We start from the raw sequence: 21686 nt of genomic DNA, 5'->3' as shown, positions 1-21686 counted from the left end.
CAAACAGTTTAATGGAGGATTAGAGAGCCAGAGTGGAAAGAACAGATCTCTTTAGAAGCTAAGATGGGATAGGATATTTTTTGCCATGCCAGAAATTAGAATATCCTCCAGATCTTGTGCTTGGGACGCATAACAACAGCTACTGTTAAAATTAAGGACCTTCATCATGCTCCATGACATTTGCAAGCATGTTAGCAGGCTCTTAGAAAAACAAAAGGAGAAGTGGGGAAAAATGAAATTATGTAGAAACAGTTTTTTTTAAAAAAAACACTATGAAAATGCAGATTGGCTCCAGGAAGTAATATCCTGGTTGGGTACAGATCTTCCTCATGCATCAAAATCCTGCCAAACAACCCTCAAGGTAAAATAACAATATAAACTTGTCACTGCCACTGAAGAGACAAATATATGCTGAAAATGGCGAGCAAACATTCACAACACACCCTTAACTTTGATGGACCCAGGTGTTTCACAGAAATAAGGGATCTAACATTCCTATCACTTCATGAGAACCTAACCTGTGGAAGTCAAGGTCATGAGATGAGGTAGTGACCAATAGTTTAGATGAATGTAGCACATTTGGACAGATTTCCAAAAGATGGTTCAACCATATGAGTCAAATGGAACCTCCAGTTTTAGAGACAAAATGCTTCTGATTGTCAGATGCTAGGAAGCAATAAGGAAGTGAGTCTGTAGGTGCTGCTTGGGGGTTGGGAAGAAGAGGCAGAACTAGATGGCCCAGTTGTCTGATCCTTTAGGACTACTTTTACATTCTTCCTATGCATGGGAGATATTGGGTTAATCCAACCAGCTTTTTAAAATTCAATCTACCCAAATTTCACTCCATACTATAGCTTAGCGGTCCCCAACTTTTCTGAGGTCACGGACCGCCTCTGGGGGTGAGGGGAGAGCCGACGGCCTCGGTGCCGTGCACACGCGTGGCACCAGCGCGCAAACGCGCATGCACAGTTGCTGCACATGCATGTTTTGCCACCAGGTGGTGCAAACGCGCATGCGCGGCAGCTGCACACATGCGCATTTGAGTCACCGGCGTGCCAGCAGCCGTGCCTGCCTCTTCCCTTCCTTCTCACTGTGGGGGGGGGCAGGCGTGGCTGCTGGCGGCCCGGTAACATGGCCTTTGCAGTCCGGTACCGGGCCGCAGGTTGATGACCCCCACTATAGCTCATGTCCATACATATCTCATAATTCTCAGCACAGCCTTCTGAGTGGCCAAAGATGACCCTTCTTTCTTTTCTCAACAGAGGAATGGCTGGTTGAACACAGCCCTTAATAATGTTTCACAGTAATAAGCCTATCCATTTGTGAAAACCTGGCATTTCAGAGAGGGATAGAGTAGGCTCTCCCAGATAGCCTACATTCTTCATACAGGGAGTTTTGTACTCTGCATACTATCCAAACCTATCCCACGTCTGCCACAATGCTGATTCTGTGGTTTGTCAAGGTCTTCCTTTCCACTATACATCAAGTATGCATAACCCCTTTAATAATAACTACAGCTTTGTTTCCATTTGATGTTTCATAGGTAAGCATATCCTTTATTGGTAGGGGGGTAGTTTATCTTTTGTCCTTATTTCAAATATATGTTCCCCCATACTTACAACCTTTTTCAAGGCAGCTTATCCAGCACAATTTTATGCAGTTTCATGGCAGAAGCACGATAAACAGCAAAAACTATTTGTTTTAAATGTTAGTCACAAAAATTGTGTACTTATACAATTGTAATATACACATGCAACAAAAATGTGTTTCAGACATGTGCTATTCATGTACTGCTGTGGCTTCTTACTGGCTCTTTGTATTTCACAAAGAATTGGGTGGGGGACATGATTCCTGAAATTCAGTTATTTCACTGATGCCAAATACTGGAATGATTATGCTTGTACACTAAGCCATTCTTCTAACTGAAAATAATTTTGAGAGAGTTATAGTATCTAATAATATATGCTGTGCTCTAGCTGAATAAAAGTTGGATATTTGGCTTAATAACAAGAAAAGAGAACTGCATTTCATCATAACTTTTGTCCATTCCTTACAGCTAATAAACATTCTTCTGTGCAAAACAGATCAGATAGCTTGTTTCTGTTGGGCAGAGAACATACACAAGTTGCTGGCTATTTTGCATTTTTGTTTACTGGCTAAAGGTCAACAGGAAAAGAAATTCCGGCAGCAGTAACACTGGTTTCTGACATCAGAACACAGTCATGCTGCGGGAAAGAGTAAATAAAGAAAACAATACTCATTGGTTACACCTCCCACTGTATAAATAGCTCTTAGTTGCACAATGAGTAAAATATCTAGAGAGACACTTCTGTACATCTTTAGAAATGTGTGAAAGTCAAGGACTTTAGGGAATACACATATTCAGGGGGGAAAATAAGGGGTTGTGAGTAATCTAGGAAATGGTGGCAGCTTGTCCTCATGCAATGAATTAACTCAACAGGGCAAAGCAGAGCGGTCAACTATATACTATTGCTGTGAAGCTTAACATATTCTAACTTAGTTGAATTCTGTGGACTTAGAAGGGTGTTGCTCTCCTTAGGATTGTTCTGTAAGAGCTATTTTCACAGGAGAGCAATCAATGAGGAAAAGAAGATTTGGTTTGATACCCAGCTTTTCACTATCCGAAGGGGGTCTCAAAGTGGCTTTCAATTTTTTCCCTTCTTCTCCCCACAACAGACCCCGTGAGGTAGGTGAGGCTGAGAGAGACTGCTCTATGAGAACAGCTATATCAGGGCTGTGACTAACCCAAGCTGGCTGCATGTGGAGGACTGGGGAATCAAACCTGGCTCACCAGATTAGAAGCCACTGCTTTCAACTGCTACACCAATAAGAATTCAAGACTGCTTTAAAGAATAAGCATGCATTAATGCACAATGGCATGGCCTGGAAAAGTTGTATTTTGTTTTGTTAACTTAAGTTTCAAATAATTATTCAAAGTCTGGTCTTTAAATTCACTATGATTTCTGTGTGTAAGACTTCATGGACTTATGAGGGTGCTTGGGCCACCATAAATTAGTAATTATTAGGGCACCACAGATGCTTTGTTGTCAGGGGAAAGAGTCATGAAGAAACACCCAGAAAGACATGCCTCCCTGCCTGCCCCCCCCCCCGCCCCTAATAATGAGAAGACTTCATTCAAGTTCACAGATGGCATTTCTGCATTCAGGCTTCAGCTACACTATGACACACCTTTAAATCAAAATGCAATCTTCCTGCAGAACAAAACAAGAAACTCCAGCTACTGCCACTAAATCCTCCCAAAAATTTAGAGCTGTGAAGTTCTTCCTCAAGCACAATTTGCGCCATTCTCACCAGTAGAAATCGATCTATTTCTAACTCCCACTGAGTCTCTTCATCTCTAGGGTTTGATATCCTTATTCAAGACATGGGGCCCCTTCTGTGCTAAGCGCTTGAACTGTATTTTCTCTGTTGCTACCTTGCTCCCAACTGAAGAACTTTTAAAAGCTGTTTCCAAATGGGGAGCTGTCCTCTTCTCTCTTTTTATTACCACAGTGTCTCAGTTCTCAAACCAAGTTTTCCTTTGTGCACTGGATCCAGTGAAGGACCACATTTCCATTATGTCAGCACTTTAGTCCAGTGGTCCCCAACCTTTCTGAGGCTGGGGACCGGCAGGGCATCGGGCCGCGCCCGCGCATCAGGCTGTGCCCGCACATCGGGCCACACCCGCGTGGGCCACGCCCAGACCGCAAATGCGCGAATGCGCGGCCCGGCCCGGCCCTGATTCCCTCTCCCCACCCTCCCGCAGTAAGAAGCTTCCCGGGCCGCAGGCTTGCGGCCTGGGAAGTTTTTTACTGCGGGGGGGCGGGGAGAGGGAGCCGCGGCCCGGAGCCATGGCCTTCACGGCCCGGCACCGGGCCGCGGCCCGCAGGTTGGGGACCACTGCTTTAGTCCCCTCAGAGGCAGCAGTGTGCCCCCCTCTTTTGCACATGCTGTAGCAACACAGCACAATAACACAAGGTGGTGTTCCCAGGGCAACAGAGTTTCACCTTGGCAAGACCTGAGGCTGCATTTTTAAGCAGCCCGGCTGCCACCTCAAAAAACAAGCAAATCTGTGCAGACTTTCAGGGACCCCTATTCAGGCTGATTGGGGGGGGGGGAGAAGAGGAGGATTCTCTCTCTTTTACTCACTCTCACATGCCTCTGTTCTGTCTCAGTTTCAAAGTCCTTAATCATAGAACCATGGAGTTGGAAGGGACCTCCAGGGTCATCTAGTCCCCTGCACAACGCAGGAAACTCACAACTACCTGCCCACTCACAGCAACCCCAATTTCATGCCCAAATCACGGTTCCTCAGGAAAACCAGAATCCCTGGCCAGTCTTGTCTGGAGGAAATTTGCCTCTCACCCCTAAAGTGGCAATTGGCATTTTCTTGGACATGCTAGAAAGGGCCACAAGATCCAGGCACTGACACAACCCTTCCTGCCCACCCATTCACAACCTGCCTAAATTTACAGAATCAGCATTTCTGTCAGATGGCTATCTACCCCCTGCTTTAAAACTTCCAAAGAAGGAGAACCCGCTACCTCACGAGGAAGTCTGTTCTACTGAGGAACTGCTGTCAGGAACTTCTTCCATATCCCTGGCTACTGGAAAACACTCTCCACCAGTCCCTTATGTTGAAATTCCCTATTCCAGTACCTGGGATCTTGGTTTACTGCCCACTCTTTCAGCCAGTTTGGGGTTATTGGTCACCCGGATAATTAGGAACTCTGCGTGAATGAAAGACACAGATAATTATGGACTTCAATCTTTCCTCCTCCTGATTACTAACCAATTCCCCTTTGTCTGATCAACTGGGTACTGTTCCTTAGCAGTCAGCACATTGAGAAAAAATGAACTTCAAATAGCTAAGCATACCATTCTACGGTAAGAAAAAAAGCACTTTCCCACAAAAAAACCCTTTATTTTGGACATCTGCTATATCATTATGTTGAAAGGTTGTTGTAGTTTTAATAGCTGGCACTGCCAGGGTAAATAGAATCAGCTCACTACAATGAGATGGGAAGAAGCAGAGCGTGAAAGTTGCTGGCTGTGGGCACAGCCTTCAAAAATGCATCAAAATGTACACAATGCCCCAGAAATGCTTTGGGAGCAATCCATCCAACAACGTCAGCACACTGGCGGTCTGATCAGAAATGGGGGAAAGTTGGGGTGAAATCAACACAGCACTAACTGGCAACAATACTGTCTGTAAGGTGCAGGGAAATCATAGTAGTAAAGAAGCCAAACAGCAACAAAAACCTGGTGTGGAAACTGTTGCCCTTCCATTTGCACAAAGAAGAAATTCCATGAAAGCATTATCATACTGTAAGCTACATTCCACAAAGGGTTTCCTGATTAAAATCCTACACAAGCAGCATTTTTAATACTAATTAATAACTCATTGCTGTTAAAGAAAAAAAAATTGTTTCCTCCTTACTGCAACCTCAGTTTCTGGCTATTATGGAAAAGAGGTGAGTTTCCTTATGAATGAACAATGCTGTCAATAGAAAGTTACTCCAGATAGCTTAAGCATATATAAAAGCCCTACAAATTCTGTAACACCTTTATTACTTATTTTATTTATTTATATTTGCATTTATAGCCTGCCCCTCTTGAGCCAGTCATCTGCAGCAGCTTACAATATGAACAATAAAACCATACAAACCCATAAATGTCACAAGCTGACTCATTGCATGGTTTCTCCAGGAAGGGATATGGGAGGAGAAATCCAATCAGTAGGGGAGGCCCATGTGATGTTCTGGTTTTTCCATGTGTGCTAGCCTCAACCATATGCCTGGCAGAAGAACTCCATCTGCAGGGCCTGTGGAATTGTGCTAGCTCTCCCAGGGGCCTGGTATTCTCCAGGAGCTCATTCCACCAGGCAGAGGCCAGGGCTGGAAAGGTCCTAGCTCTGGTCAAGGCCAGTCACATTTCTTTGGGGACGGAGACTACTAGTCGGTTAGCTGTAGCTGACTGTAGCATTCTCCAGGGGACACATTCAGACAGGCAGTGCCTCAGAAACACAGGTAATGGGCAGAGTCTGCACTTACTTTCTTTATTCCATTGTCAATCCTGTTGAATTCAGATAGCTTTGAACTCAATTCTTCCTCCTCCCCCCCTCCCCATTGAAACAGGAAAGTCTTCTGCACGTGGTTAGGGAGGCTCAGAAGGTGGTGGTGGGGAGCCAAGCCTCTTTCTTTTCTTGAAGGGGGGGGGGAGAGGAGCCAGGCAGGGAGCCTCTTTCTTTTCTTGGAGGGGGGGGGGAGAAGATCGAAAAAGGCAGAGGAGGGAGGAAAAACCCAGGACCGACAGAAGTTGAGAGAAATTAGGGGCTTCTCCTTTAAGGCAAGCATGTCACATGACCAGGTGTAGCCTATCAGAGGTTCTCTACCACGGAGCTTTCTTTCACAATGGATATTCAGGCTTAAAAGCAGTCTGAGATATTGCACAATAAAGGTAGGGTCACTCCGGATCAATCCTTCTTGCTGCAGAAGAAAAATTAAAATCGCTCTAAATCCAAACGGAAATCACATTCTGTGTAGAGGGCAGGGACTGAATCAATCTGGGGTTGGAATAAAAGCTCCGTGCAGCTTACACCCTGGACTGTGTATGGCCTTGAAGGTTAACTCCAAAACCTTGAACCAAATCTAGAACTTGATTGGAAGCCAATACAGCTGTTGTGGTATTGGTCTTGTATGTGTCATCAATGGCATTCTAATGGGGAAACATGCAGCAGCATTTTGAACCAATTGTAATTTCCAGATTACAGTCAAGGGCAGGCTCATGTAGAATGAATTACAACAATCCAGTCTAGAGATGACCATGCCATGGATCACTGTGGCCAGGTACTTCAGGGCCAGTTAAATTCCAAACACTAAAATCCAGTCATTTAAAATTCTGGGGATGCAACAGGTACTTCATAGTTTCTCTTGCTACTACACCCCCTTATAACTGAAGAATGTACACTAATAAACTATGTACCCACTAACAAGTTAGCATGCTCCTCTGGATTTAGGACAAGGGAAATCTCTCCCCAATAGACTTATGCCTACCTAGTAAAGACACACCAAGAGTGCAACTAGCCAGCCCTATCTGAGTAATGCATTTACCATGTGACTGGAAGACACCAAGGCAAACCCCATAATACATTTAACAGAACGATCCAAAACAAACCAAAGCAGCATTCAAAGAACATATAATCTCACACCACTGAAAAATACTCTTTCAAAGTTGGGGAGTGATCAGGGCTTCATCTGATTAACCAAAACATCTATTGTACCCCCACCATACATAACTACTTCCAAATATCTTCAATGTATTATATAATATGGCATTCATATAGTTGCACAAGAAAGATGGCTGTGTATATCACCCCAATTAATTGTATTAGTTAATGCAGGATTGTAGTTGAGATATCATTTGCCACATTTCTAGCACCCTGTTTATTTTCTATGAACCATAACTGGAGATCAGCTTGCATCAAGGAAGGGGAGAAATTTGTGTAGGTAAGCAGATGTGGAATCTAGCCCACTTATCATCACAAGAAAACCTGCTTCCCATCTTTTGCCATTTCAATAGGATAAGGCCAGAGGGACCTTGGCTCACTGGGGTCAACAATCACCTAGTACAGCTTTATGAGTGTTCATTAAGCAAACAGAGGATACAGGGGAAAGGTGAATAGAGTTTCAAAGAAAATGCACTACAGAATTTCTAGCTAAGAACAATGTTTAACAAGTATCTTACTCAACAAAACAGAACAGAATGGGATAGTATTCACCACTGACAAAATGTCCTCCATTGTCCTGATACCTATGAGAGGTTTCAGGGAAGAAGGGGCTTGACCAACAGTTGGGAATTGGTAAAACTTTTTCTAGTTCAGATAGTTAAAGCTAATAACATTTCTCAGGATCCAGTGAGGTTTGTACTTACTACTGAGGCACAGTAAGGCAAACCTTGACCTCATTTGGGCAAGGAATACCAAACTATTGATGTGGTCTATGCTGTGTGTGTAGATCTGCCAAGGACAGAGCTTGAGGTCAGAGACAGGATCCAAACAGACATGAAATTTGTCAATGCACTGCAAGGATCCTGTCTGCCAGTTCCAATCAGTTTGAACCAAGATCTACCAATTGTGCATGCTTGCGGTTAGATCCTTTTGTCTGTTGTGTGTATAAATGTGCAGTTTTCTGGGTTGTTTTTTAAAGCATTGTTATAGCTTACTACAACTTGTACTCATGTTGAGATGACAATAAAAGTTGTTCTTATACCCAGTGTTCTGGCTTCCTTCCATGAACCCACAGATATAGCAATCTAGCTGAAATCAGGGGTGCCAGAAGGCCTGGAAGAAAAAATAGCCTCTCCCTCTAGTATAGGCTTAGTGTATGGAAGTGGGCAGCTGAACCTCTTCACAGCATCAAGGTAAACAAACACCATCTAGTAAACAACGTGCCACTAAGCCTCTATTAAAGGCCCAGCATGTTTTGCCTGCTGGCATTCGGCAGCTGTAGGAATCTGATCTGGCCAATCAGTTACTGATACATGGTCCCATTGATGCTACAGAAGACATTAATTACTTGTCTGATGCCAAAGACTGGAAATCTCCTGGGCTGTTTGAGAGAGAAGGGCATGTTTTGCTTGATATTCTTGAGGCCTCTTAGCCACAAATGGGATGGCAATAGACAAAAATTATCAAGAAGGGGAGGCATCCCCACTGCAATTATCTTCCATTCACAACATTCACCAATATTGTGCTTATGTTGGAGTGGCTGTAATTGCAGCTTGGAAGTGTAAAGATTTAAACATGCATATTAATTTCCGGCACATAAATGGTCCCTCTGAAGCCACCTACATCTGGAATGCATGCAGCTGGCCTCTCATGACCTGAATCAGACTGGTTCATTCATGAATAGCCAAGTATACTCACAATCTAAAAACCAGTGCAACTGTTCAATTTTTCAGAGCTACACTATGTCAAAAATTTCTCTCAGTATAAACGTACTGTCCAGATTCCAGACAGATAGATTGACTGCTCACATATGTTCAGATACACCAGGGAGGGGGTTAACCTTCTCTTTAGTACCTATGCTCGTGGCCTAGGCTAATTTAAATGGCTAAAAGGCTTCCAGAAAACAATTGTTCATTCTGCACTGGAACAGGCTACACTTGTTAACTTGCAGAATAAATTCTAGCTCAAAATGCAGCTGCAATCAGAAAGATGGAACTTAAAGTTTACATTGATTGCTACATAGGTTTTGAAGGAGAACTACATGAACCAGAGTGTGATTCCCTATCCACAGATCAGTCCTATACAATCAGTGCAGGTTTGTATTCTCATTGATCCCTTTCTACATTAATTTCCCATAAATACCTATCCATGACATTTCAGAACAGGCTTAGTTCAGATCCTGAAAAGGAAAATATTCTAGGTTCCTTAAATATTAAGCACATCTTAAATTCCTGAAAATAGGGGCACACCGTTGCTTATGCTCACTTCCTTATCATGTATTTTATTTTTATTTATATTTTATTGTATTATTATGGGGCAAAGAGAAAGTATTTTACTGCCTCTATAGCTTCTACAAGCTCACATACAGAACAACTTTTTAGAGTAATCCAGTCGCTTATCACCCTTGAAGAAGGGTGTTCAATGGTTAGTGAACTGGACATCAAATGTGAGGAATTTGCAAGCCATTTTGCAGATGAAAACTCACCACTCTGCCACAACCTAACTCTAACAGTTAATACAGAAAATGAACCGGAGGCCCCTTGGCCATCCTTGGAGGCGATTACTGATAGCTTCAGGTGCCTGTCCCAGGAGGAAATGGATATGTTACTTGCCAAGGTGAGACCAACCACATGCGTCCTGGATCCCTGCTCCTCTTGGCTTTTAAAAATGGCCAATGAGCAGGTAAAAGGACACCTTTTATCTGAGATTTTTCCAAAAGGGCTGAAGGGGCTGTGGTTAGACCTCTCGTGAAAAAAATCACTAGATTCACAGGACTGCCCCACTAGTGTTCTTAGGGAAGGTGGTTGAGAGGGCCACTGCAGACTAGCTCCTGATGTATCTTAATTAAACTTTGATCCTGGACCCATTTCAGTCCAGTTTATGACCTGGCCATACAGTGGAGACGGCATTGGTCATTCTGATGGGTGAGCTTTGGAGGCAGCTAGATCGAGGTGGATCGATGCTGCTTGTGATGTTAAGATCTCACAACAGCATTCGATTTTGTAGACCATGAACTTGCCACCTCGCTGACACTGGGGTATGGAGAAAAGCACTACAATGGCTAGTCTCCTTTTTCCAGGGTTGAGGACTGAGGGTCAGAATTGGAGAAGACCAATCCCATTGTTGGATGCTCCAATGTGGAATCCTATGGGGGACAGTCCGTTCCCTGATGTTATATAACATCTTCATGTGCCCTCTTGCCCAGCTGATCCAAAGGTTTGGGCTTGATTGTCACCAATATATTGAAGATACATAGCTCTACCCCCTAAGAGCAACTGGCTGAATGGTTAAAGCACAGCTGCCTGAAGCTGAACCCTTCAGAGATGGAGGCCCTGTGGCTGAGTAGAAAGGTACCAGAGGATGAAACACATCTATCCAGCCTAGATGGCATGCACCTTTCCGCTGCACAGCCAGCCAGGAATCTGGGAGTGATATCTGATGCCTGCCTTCTCATGGAGGCTCAAGTCACTGGAGTAGCTCAGCAGGTGTTTTCCCATCTGCACCAGGCTAAGCTACTTATGCCCTACCTGGCCCCAGATCACTTAGCCACAGTGATCCATGTGATAATCACCTCGAGGCTATACTTCTGTAACTTGCTATGTGCGGGCCTTCCCTTGACATTCATTGGAAAATTGCAACTGGTCCAGAAGGCAGCTGATTATACCTCCCAAAGAGCATTACACTCTGCCAACACCAACAGGCTAATGAATGTCAGAACTTTCATGCGAATGTTCATGGTCCCAGACAAATCGCAAATTACACACCAGTGAGTATTTAAAAGCCACCATTCTATTGTTGATTTTGTTAGCATTTTACTGATGCCTGAAATGTGGGGAACTATCCATTGTTCAACATTCTCCAAATTCATTCCTGGAATTGCTAGCATTCAGTTGGAGATGTTGACATTGATCACATTTTGTACAATCACTAACACAGACCCCAGGGGAAGGAATTTAGGTAAAAGTGCCAAAATCGCTTCACAGCTGCAACAACAACTTAATGCCCCAAATCTCTTTTGTCTTCAGTATGCATTGGATCCAGCCACTTGATATGGAGCACAATGCACATAGAGGGCCCTATGGAGCTAGGATGAGCCATATTCAGTTCCAACCCACATCCCATAAGGTAACCACTCCAGCCTAGTTCCAAATAAGCTTGGGAGTCCTGAGTATTCAAAAAATAAGGAAAGGAAATTCTACTCTGCCTTTCCATAAAGTTATCATTGATCCATATTTCTGTAAGCTATTTTTAAATATAACTTCTCCTATGTTGAACTTAAAATACTGCGATTACCCAACACAAGAGCTATGCATGGAATACACTACCATCTTGCCTGACGTCACTTCCTCCAGAGTTGCGTTAAGCTACACCATTGTGTGATTCCACAAATGAGAAAATAACAAGATTCTGCTTAACTCTAGACGAGCAGATAAACAGACTTGACTGCACAGCAAGCTACTGAGGAACAGAATGTTCACAAGCCAAGCAGCCATTCCAATGAACATGCCTGGTTAGTTGCTCTGTGCAGTTAACATTGTGCACAACTGTCAATTCAACAAAAGCTCACTGCTGTTCTTTCATCCACCCCTAAATTTATCCACCTAATTCATTAAGTGAAAAGACCTCTGCCTTAATAAGTAAGTACAGAAGTGGACTAACATACCGTCAACGATTTTGATCTTATTTACTGCAGTATTTGTACTTTCTAATAGAGATTGCAAGTTAATTTTCATCCAGAGGTGACGGTTAAGCCAGCCAGTGAAAAACAGTTACATAGAAACATTACAAAGACCAGCTATGAACCACAGGCTGGCTCCACACAATCAAGCTGGAACAAAGCCTAGGATGACTTTAATGTCTTGATACATTTAGGATTGAAATAAAGCAGAGGGGTGAAATGCTATGAACTGCACTCAAGACCAAAAAACAAATGCAACAGTAGCAGATCCAAGTGATTCCAATTCAACTTCAGCCAGTCATGAAGAAACCCAGGACAGTGTCAATCCAGTACCTTTTTGGCCCTTAATTAACCTAGTTACAGCCATCATTTTTGAACAAAAAGGATCTCAGACCCTGACAGGCACTGTGACTTCTGTTGACGCTGCAACAATCAATAGCAAGTGATTGTTGTGCATTCCATGAGAAACATCTAACTGCAAGCAGGTGTAAATACTGGGAAAGCAGCTCTTAATACTGAAAGAGTTTGAAGGGGGCAATTTGTCTAAAGCTTAAAGCTTGTCCAAGCGGAATTTTTCAGTGCAAAGATCCTTCCTCAATTTATGAGATGAGGTGATGTGCAGGGGGTTAACCTTATTTTGTGTGATTGTTCCAATGGCTTTGGATGAACCCCTGGGTTCAGATGAAAGAGCCCAGAAATTGGTACATCCAACTTTGCTAACCAAATTAAGTTGCTAGGATGCTATGGAAAACAGACTGCATAGCATTGGATTCTGTACATAACCCACTCCCTTGACTATTTCATGCACAATCATGATACACAGGAGTAATTTCCCTTGAATCCCAGGCTGAAATTCACTATTGGAAGTCCAAAGAACTCACTGTTAATCACTGACATGCCGTCTTTCCCCACCCTATGGAATGGGAACCATCTTGGTAAGGTCACCAATCAAGCAAAAGGCATAAAGACTGGAGGTGAGGCTTTTATCAACTTGGGATCCACTTGGATATGGCTCCAGCCCTGCTATCTTCAGGCCTTTGGAACCTGGAGTCTCTGGGATCTGTTCTACTGCTAGCTTGAGCACAGGTCATGCATTTTCCCTCCTACAAGGCACTCAAGGTATGCCTAAGGGGAAACTAACACTAGGAGGCAGAGAGAACATAGTGAAACAAGCCATGGGGAGGTGTGTGTGAGAAAGAGGTATTGTTTGCTTTTTCTGTTAAAGTTAGACCTGCCCCACCTGAAGTATGTAATTGCAGCAGATGTGGGCTAAGCACATCTTCTGCCACTGAGTCTACTTTATCCCTCAAGAAGCAATAAGCATCCATAAGTGTAAGAATCAAACAGAAAAGCTGCAGGGGAAGTTTTTCAAGGAGAAACAGACCAAACGGCCCTCCCTTGTTGTTATGGGGAAGGGAGAATGGCCACCCAATACTGGAGCAAGGAAAATGCAAGGAAATCTACCACATGGAAGCTCTGTTACCACTGCCCCAGCATCCACAAGAAAATCCTGAGTTCACTTTAGCAATAACAACAGTGGTGCTTTAAATATTTGATAAATTTTAATTTTACACCACCATTGTCAGAATGCCCTGACCTGGATGGCTTAAGCTAGTCAGATCTTGACAGCAAAGCAGAGTTGGCCCTGATTAGTATTTGGATGGCAGACCATCAAGGGATTCCAGCATCAATGCGCAAACCACCTGTTAGTCCCTTGCCTACAGGTTTGCTGTAAGACAACTTCAACTTGACAGCCCTGTAATCATGCGCACGTTGCCAGAATGGATTCTGATTTTAAGTGGCAGAATTTCCCATTCAAATTGTGAAGAGCATGATGCTGTGGTGATGTGGGGGAAGGCAAGAAAACAGCTTTACCCTGAGAAGCTCTGAAAAAACATACACACAGACCTCTGAAAGAAAGAAAGAAAGAAAGAAAGAAAGAAAGAAAGAAAGAAAGAAAGAAAGAAAGAAAGAAAGAAAGAAAGAAAGAAAGAAAGAAAGAAAGAAAGATGAAATGGCCCCAACTGTGGCATTGCTTTTGGTAGGAGCTTGAATAGGGACCTAAGCAAAAGAAGGCCATCAAGTGGTCTAAGGCAGGGGTGGCCATCTGGAGAGTCAGTTTGACCACCCCTGAGCTAAAGCAATGAGCCTGCATGCAGAGGAATACATCTTGCCAGGGTGCAGTATACTCAGCCACTCACTGGCACATTAAGCATAAACATGCCCTAGCAACTGAGAGGAGGCTGTACCAGTTTTCTGCAAGCAGAGGCTCCCCAACCGGCTCCACTCCCACAAAGGATTGCAGCCCAAATAATTAACTTAGCTTTGAGCTGCATACCATTGCCTTGAGCATTCCTGAAACAAAGTACATGTCTGTCTTTTAAAGTAATTATCAGCTGAAGTAAACCTGTCCTGTGTGTTATCATGTTTCTCAAAGTATGCCAACAGGGAATCGCAGGCCATGCAAACTACAGTTTAAGCCTTCCCAAAAGTAACTCAAACATAATAAAAACAGCTTGGCTAAGGCATGAAAGCTTCCTTGGGCCAGTCACACATTCTCAGACTAACCTACTCCAGACACCAAAAATTGAGCCCAATAGCACCTTTAAGACCAACAAGGATTTATTCAAGGTGTGAGATTTCGTGTGCATGCACTTCCTGAGAGAAAATGGAACAAGGATCATGACAGTACAGATATAAAGAAAGGGTAAATTGTTCTTAAAGGACTCCATTTTTGTTGTGCTGCTTCAGACCAACAAAGCTACCCCCTTGGATCTATTCCACACACAGCTGTTGAGTATAACATGGAAGAAGGAAGGTGTAAGTCACTTTGGATCCCCTTTGGGGAAGAAAATAGGCATTAAATAAAGTAACTTCTCTCCACTCATCAAGGATTTATGGATCTGCAGTTTATTTTGCAAAAGGCAAAGGAAGGAGGTAGGAGCTGTCCCCAGCACAGATGACTGACCAACCACTTGGGAGGGGCATACTCTCCACAGGGAGGGACATTTCTCTCTTTCCTAGTCATGAAACCACAGCTTAGAGACACTGGAAAGGCCTTCCCCACCCTATAAACAACTTTGTGTTTTTCTTCGAGCATGCCTTCTTCACACAAGGAACTCTTCTCTTTTCAATATAGCCCTCTTTAGGTGGCAATGCTTGTAAATATCAACTGAGCAAAAGGCACTCTGCCATGCCATGCTTCATAACGAACCAGCAACATAAAACAAGTATGTTTCGTGGACAATACCACTGTTTAAAGACCTCGGTTAGGGAGAAATGTTACCTGTAAACTGGATTGAACGCCAAAAGAATATAATTGAGAAAAAGGAAAGTTTTATTTAAAATCAGCTATATTAAAGCAAACCAAACATTTTGATCTTAGAAGATGCGGGAAGCAGCCCACGGTGAGAGGCACCGTCCGCTTCCTCTCCGCCGCACGCGGCGTCAGGAAACATCCCCTAACTAGAAGGGCCGTGCCCTGGCCCCGGCCAAGGGCACCAGGCGCCCCGCGGCGTCCATTGAGAAGGGAGAGCTGGACGGCCCCGGCCGAAGAGGGCGACGTCGTGGGGCTGACGCAAACCGTGCTGCCGAGCGCGTGCAACAGCTGAGGGACCGCAGCTTCAAGGCTGCTCACGACCGAAACCTTCCGGCCGCGCCTCTGTTCCCGCGAGCACCGGCAGACGACAGCGCCACGGAGCCTCCTGGGCTTCCTGTCGGCCACTCTTGTCGCGCTGCCCTTTGTGCTTCCCTCCCGCCTCGTTGGAGCCCTCGCGCCTCTTTCTACCAGCGCCTTATCGGTCTGGCCTTCTCTCCCCTCCCCCCCCCCCGGAGAAGCGCCGCCACCCGCACCAGGGGCGTTCCCCTCGCCGCAGCCTCCGAGCACAGGAGGAGGCGGGAGGTTTCCAGCCCCGCGCGCCGTCGCGCTCGTTTACAGGAGAGCGTCATTAAGTCGCGTGTTAAGCTCTCTCCCCTCCCCCCCTCCTAAGTGCGCGGTCGAGAGGGCAGACAAAGCGCCTCCGCTCTCGGGAGGCGGGGGAAGGCGCTGCGCGCTCCGCCTGCGGGCCGCCACAGCGCTGGCCTTTTACGCAGCGGTGGGAGGGACCGAGGCGGCTCCGCTAAACAGGAGGGGGGGGCGGAGAGGGCGCGCTTGGCCGCGCTCCCAATCAACAAATCGTCCCTTTCTCGACGTGGGAGGGACCGGTAGCACCAGCAGTCTGGCGGCGGAGGAAGAAGAGGAGACGGCCACCCTTCCCTTCCTCTCCCCCGAGCCGTCACCGCAACCCCTTCCCCAAGCGCCTGGGCGGCCTCTGCGGCCGACCCCGCCGTCAGCCCACGCCCTCCGGGCCTCCCACCTCAAAGGGGAGGGACGTGGGTGGCTTTGTCAAACAGGCAGCAGCTGGCGTGTGGGGCTGGAGAGAAGGGCCCCCGCCCTCCCGCCTCAGGCAGCGGGCAGAGACCAGCGACCATCCGGCACCAGCCCTGGACGGGCGAGAGGCAATGGGCCATGAAGCCGCTCGGTCGGCACGCCTCCTCCAGCCGGCGCTGCCCTTGTGAAAGCTGCTGCCTAAGTGGTTCTCCTCCGGAAGCCAGCGGCAGCCCTTGCTTGAACAAACATTTAATGGCCGGGAGTGAGGAGGCGGGGAGGAGCGGCCTTCAATTAAAAGCGTAATGGGCTGAGGGTGGGATCGGGTTTACTTTACTGCGAACGGCGGAACCCCGGGGGGAGCTTAGTGAAGACCAATGACTGGCATCGCGGAAGGCTGCGTGAATAAGTTCGACGACAACATTGCAGCCCTCAATAAATAACTCCCGTCCCGACCCTATTCAGATCAGCCCGCGGTGCCTCCAAATCGGCACCGAGAGCGCCAAGCCTACACGGCGCAAACTGTTGCCATGAAGGCGGCTGGAAGCCAGGCAAGAAGACCGGTGACAGACAACACGTCTGGCCTCCGTTTGCCGATCCCTTACCCGGGGGGGGGGGCGTGGGGGAGAGCATGCAATTTACTAATCCCAAGGTTGAAGGAATAGGTTTCCCTTAACCAGAGCTTCCTGCAGCAAATAACCGCCCCCAAGTCAATGTCGACTAGGAAGCCACTTCGTATATTAGGGGCAATTTTCTTTGACAGGCAGCCTTGACCCACCAGCTTTTGATTCCGGTCTGCGCTTTAGCACCCGGGCAAGCCTGGATGTGTGCGGGACGCCACTTCCTACTAGTGCTCATTACGCCACTGGCGGATTTAATTCCCACCCCTTTGCTGTTCTCGTCTAAGCCTCTTAAAAGGCCAAGGAAACTTTAGAATAAAAAAAAAAAGCGAAGCCAGCCCAGGCGGCTGCTGAGTGGCTGCTGCGCGTTTAAAGGGACCTGATTGGGCGGCTCCGCGCCACACAGACACACACAGGCGCGCGCGCACGCACAGAGGCTCCCGGCTAAGGGAGAACCTGCCCAACTTCTCTTCCCGAGGGCTGTCATTCCCGCTCGGCTAAGGCAACCCTCCCGTCCACCCTCCCCCCCCATCCCCACCCGGCTGGCTCTGAAGAGGCCCAGCATCCTTGCGGACACACACTTGGCTGAGTGGGCATTTCCACTCATACAAAGGCACCCGCCCGTCGTCGTCCCCACCCCCGGGGGTTTTGAGCAGTCGAACTATACTCCGACCTGGTTCTTTCTACGATGCCCCCGTTTTAAAAATATCCGTAAAAATTCGTAATATTTGTGCTTTATTTGTTCATAGTTGACTGTAGGGGGCGGAGCCGGTAGGGGCAGACCCCTAATTTGGATTATACTTTCATTTCTTAGGAGAGGGTCTATTCATGCTCGATCCGAAGGAAAGCTCCCCCCTCTTGCAAAAGCCTGTGCAAGTTGGAGACGGGCTGGGGGTGGAGAGCGCCCGCCTCAGCCACCCCCACCGGTTCCGCTCCCCTCCGAAGAGCCCACTGGCTTCCTGGATTCCCTTATTAGTTATAGGACCAAAGTTTCCTCTCTCCGCCCATTCCCGGGCTTCAGCCAAGCATCCCTCCCCAACTCCTACATCCGTTCAGGCCAGCAGCGAGCACTCCGAAGGGAAGAGCGCCAGCAGGCCACAGGTGCTCCGCCGCCGTCCCCCCCCCCCAAGCCCGCCCGCCTCCCCGCCCCCTTACCATGATCAGCGTGTGGTTCCTCTGCTCGGTCGTGGCAGACTCGGCATCTTGGGGCTGCTTGCTCGGGGGGTGCTGCTGCTTCGTGCCGCCGCCGCCTCCCGTGCCCGCTTTCTTGGCCCTCTGCTCCAGGGTCCGCTGATAGAGGCTCACGGTGTCCCTTCGCTCGAGCTCCAGCTGCTCGGCCTGGGCTTGCTGGTACCTGTTCTCGCAGTTGACGTGGTGCCTCCTGCAGCCCTCGATCCGCTGCCTCAGCCTCTCCACCACCGTGCTGTGCTTGGGAATGCCGCCGCCGCCGCCGCTATGAGGAGCGCTGCTACCGGGAGGAGGGCCGTGGGGAGCGCTAGGCACGCCGAGACCGGCCCCGCCGAGGTTGCCGCTCAGGTTATTGTTGAGGCAAAGGCTGCTGCCATTCGCGGCCGCAGCGGGGGCCGGAAAATCCCCCATGCCTGTCCCCCGGCACACTATTTTGGAAGAACTTCCCGCCCCCCCCCCTCCGGACACGCGGGCGCCTCTCGCCAGACACAAACACGAGGGTCCTCCTGACGGGAGACTCTCTAGCGGGCCATGGCAGCCGCGGAGCCCGGGCAAATGCCGGGGGCGGCGTGGGTTGCGGAGCGCCCCTTCTTCTTCCTCGGCGGCAGGTCCTCTCCGGCAGGGAGGGGGCAAAAGACAAAATCTGCCCCCAGCGAACCCCAGAAGTTGGCGCTGTGAGGTTATCGCCAGACAAGCAACAAACACAGCAGGACTCCCAACAAACTGAGCAGCAGCAGCAGCAGCAGCAGCAGTTCGGTGGCCAACTCCAGGGAGGAGAGCTCGGAGCGGTCTCCCCCCTCCTCCCCCTTGATTTCTCGCTGTCTTCCTCTCTTTAATAATCCATTATTTCCAAAGCAGAATCCGGCCCGGAAACCCTCTCCGTCTCCCCCATGTATTAAAACCGAGAGCGCGAGCCACGCACCCACACGCGTCCATGGAGAGGAATCGATCCACGCTCACACTTCTCTCGACACACTCGCAGCAGACACACACGCAGACAACACGCCGCACTCACACTCCACAGCATCAGGAGAGAGGCACCGCCGCTTGCTTATTGTGTTTCCTTTCCAGGGCAGGAGGGGGAAAAGTTTGAGTGTTTATGCCGCACCGTGTTCTCCAAAGTACTTTAGCGGCTCAGTTGCCTTTCAGCAGGAACCTTTTTAAAAAACGAAAAGCAAATCCTCGAGATAGATGGGGAGGGGGAGGGGGAGGGGGGAGAGAAGTCAACACGTGAACAATCCGAGGCGCGATCTGCAAAAAGTCGCTCGCTGAAGTCTTTCGCCAGCCGTCCGCCGAGCAGCTATCCAGGCAGCCTAGTGCTCGGCTCCGCTCCGCTCGCTGCTCCTCCGCCTGCCACCATCGCAATGATCAAGGGCTCTCCTCCTCCACCTCCTCCTCCTCCATGCCAGCGGAGTGATACCAGGACAAGAGCGCTCAATAAACAGAGCAGAAGCCGCAGCGGCTCCCAGCTCCTCCAGGCCGCGAGGCAGACCCGGGGACAAGGTGCAAAACCCGGCCCGGACCTTCTCGCCGGCAGGAACGGACACGACGATTCCACCACCTTATTCGCCTTCCCGAATCCCTCTACTTGTTACCTTGGGCGGAAAACCAGAACTGCCGGGACGGAGCGAGCGAGATCCGAGGGGAGGCTGGCGATGCAGTCAACTTTTGACCTGTGCGCGCGCGCGCCCTTGTGTGTGTAATATGCGTGCCTGTTTGTGTCCGGTTTCCTTATTCAGCGCAAGCCGAGGCTGCGGCTCCGGCGAGCCGAAATCGTTACGTCTTCGATTGTAAGGACTCTGGCGTGACCGCGCAAAAAGCAGCGGTCCCTCGCCTGCGCCGCTCTTCGTTGTTTGCCAATATTTTTTCCACGTGGAAAAGTAAAGGAGGAGAGCCCGTTTGAAAATGACAGCAAACCGCCCCCCCCCTTCCGCCTTTCAAAATATCCATTTTGAACAAGCACTTTTTCAGCCCTTACCGCTGGGAGGTTAAGTCCTTGTTCACCGGTTTTAAGCCTCCAAGTTTGCTTAAAGAAGACTGCCAGCTCTCTAACTAAACTTTGGTTCGTGTGCCACTGTTGTTTTCCTTAAGGCATGCACATACAGGGCACTGTACAAAGTAACCCAAAACAAATCCCTGCCCCAAGGAACCTACCTAAAATAGAGCTCCGAGGCGGGTAGAGGGAGTTTGCCTGTTTCCCTAAGAAATGCTCACGGGTACATAGGTTGTGACATTAGGTGGTCCTCTACTGTTTGTTGGTGTCAGCAGTATTCAAAGTAATAAAGAGTTAATTTCATTCAGTTGCAACTGAGGGAACTGCATACATTCTTCATCAGGCAGTTTATAAACCATGTAGCTCATTTGCTTTTCGTGCTCCTGTTGAGTAGCACAGCTGCGAAATGAGGGTGACTGAAACAAGGATTGGTGGGATAGCCAAACAAAGACCTGAACTTTCTATTTAAAACAAAAACAAAAAACATTTAGGAAACAAATTTGAGAGCTTGAGCAGGAGAGTGAACATATCCATTCAGATCAGATTATTGGAATTAAATGAAAAGAGATTGGATTAATGCCAGCACTGTGTATAGGCGGGAGATTTAGACGAGGATCTGGTTAACCCAGGTTCACGTCCTCACTTTACTGGGTGACCTTGGCCAAAGTTGTTCTCTCTCTCTCTCAGCCTTGCAGGGTGGTTGTGCTCTGGATAGTAAACATATACTAGGGAAGTCAGCTGGATCAGGAACCTCCTACACAGGTACATGCAGTAAATGCAACAACAGTAACATTCCGAAGTGGCCAAATAGCTAATTTGATAGTGATAGTGACCAAATCAGAATTTCCCTAAGTTTAAGGCTACAGCCCTAAACACACACCGGACAGTAATTTTTTACTGAATTATGTGAGTGTCCACTGGACTTCTGAGAGTCCTTACTTCTGAGTGGCCACTGGACTCTATGTTGGAGTGTGGTAATCTTCCTGTTTACTCTAAAGCAGGGGTAGTCAACCTGTGGTCCTCCAGATGTCCATGGGCTACAATTCCCATGACTGCCTGCCAGCATTTGCTGGCAGGGGCTCATGGGAATTGTAGCCCATGGACATCTGGAGGACCATAGGTTGACTACCCCTGCTCTAGAGTATCTCATGTTAGTTGTGCGATCCTAGATTGCTGCCCTGGGTGAGAGGTTTGAGAGGTTTGCTCTCAAATGTTTTCAATAACACTTCCAAATCATATTTGCCTAAGGCTAAGCAACAAATGCCCAAACTCCAAATATATTTACCAGTCCTCAGCTACTCAATCACCACTGCAGCCACCTCTATGTCTGGGACATTGATCCTTGTTCTGGGTTAAAAACTAGCCACTATCATAAGCAATTTTCACCTTACTTTTTTCCACACAGAGGTCCCCACTGCCCCTGCACTTTGACAGAAGTACCCATCTGACAAACTAAGATGATCAGCCATGGTCAAATTCAGCAGTGACTGTTTTCTTGTATTAGGCATATTAGTAATTATTGTGCCTTGGAGGTCTTCAACAGTCTCATTCAGCGATATTGCCTATTTATTGTTTTGACGTTAGCACTGCAG

The 21686-nt window shown here is 47.5% G+C and overlaps 1 protein-coding gene across 1 annotated transcript in view; it reads right to left on the bottom strand.

Moving 5' to 3' along the window:
• MAML3 (mastermind like transcriptional coactivator 3) overlaps positions 1–19786 on the bottom strand; it is a 307203-nt gene extending 287417 nt beyond the window's left edge. The window contains exon 1 of the mRNA XM_077300246.1: positions 18069–19786. Coding sequence (XP_077156361.1) covers positions 18069–18512 — 444 coding nt within the window. The 5' untranslated portion in view covers positions 18513–19786. The remainder of the gene's footprint in view (positions 1–18068) is intronic.
• Between the last annotated feature and the right edge of the window lie 1900 nt (positions 19787–21686).

This window comes from Paroedura picta, chromosome 10 (genome assembly GCF_049243985.1).
Source record: "Paroedura picta isolate Pp20150507F chromosome 10, Ppicta_v3.0, whole genome shotgun sequence".
Taxonomy (NCBI): domain Eukaryota; kingdom Metazoa; phylum Chordata; class Lepidosauria; order Squamata; family Gekkonidae; genus Paroedura; species Paroedura picta.
Note: the sequence above shows the minus strand (reverse complement) of the source record. Positions and strands in the feature narration are given on the sequence as shown.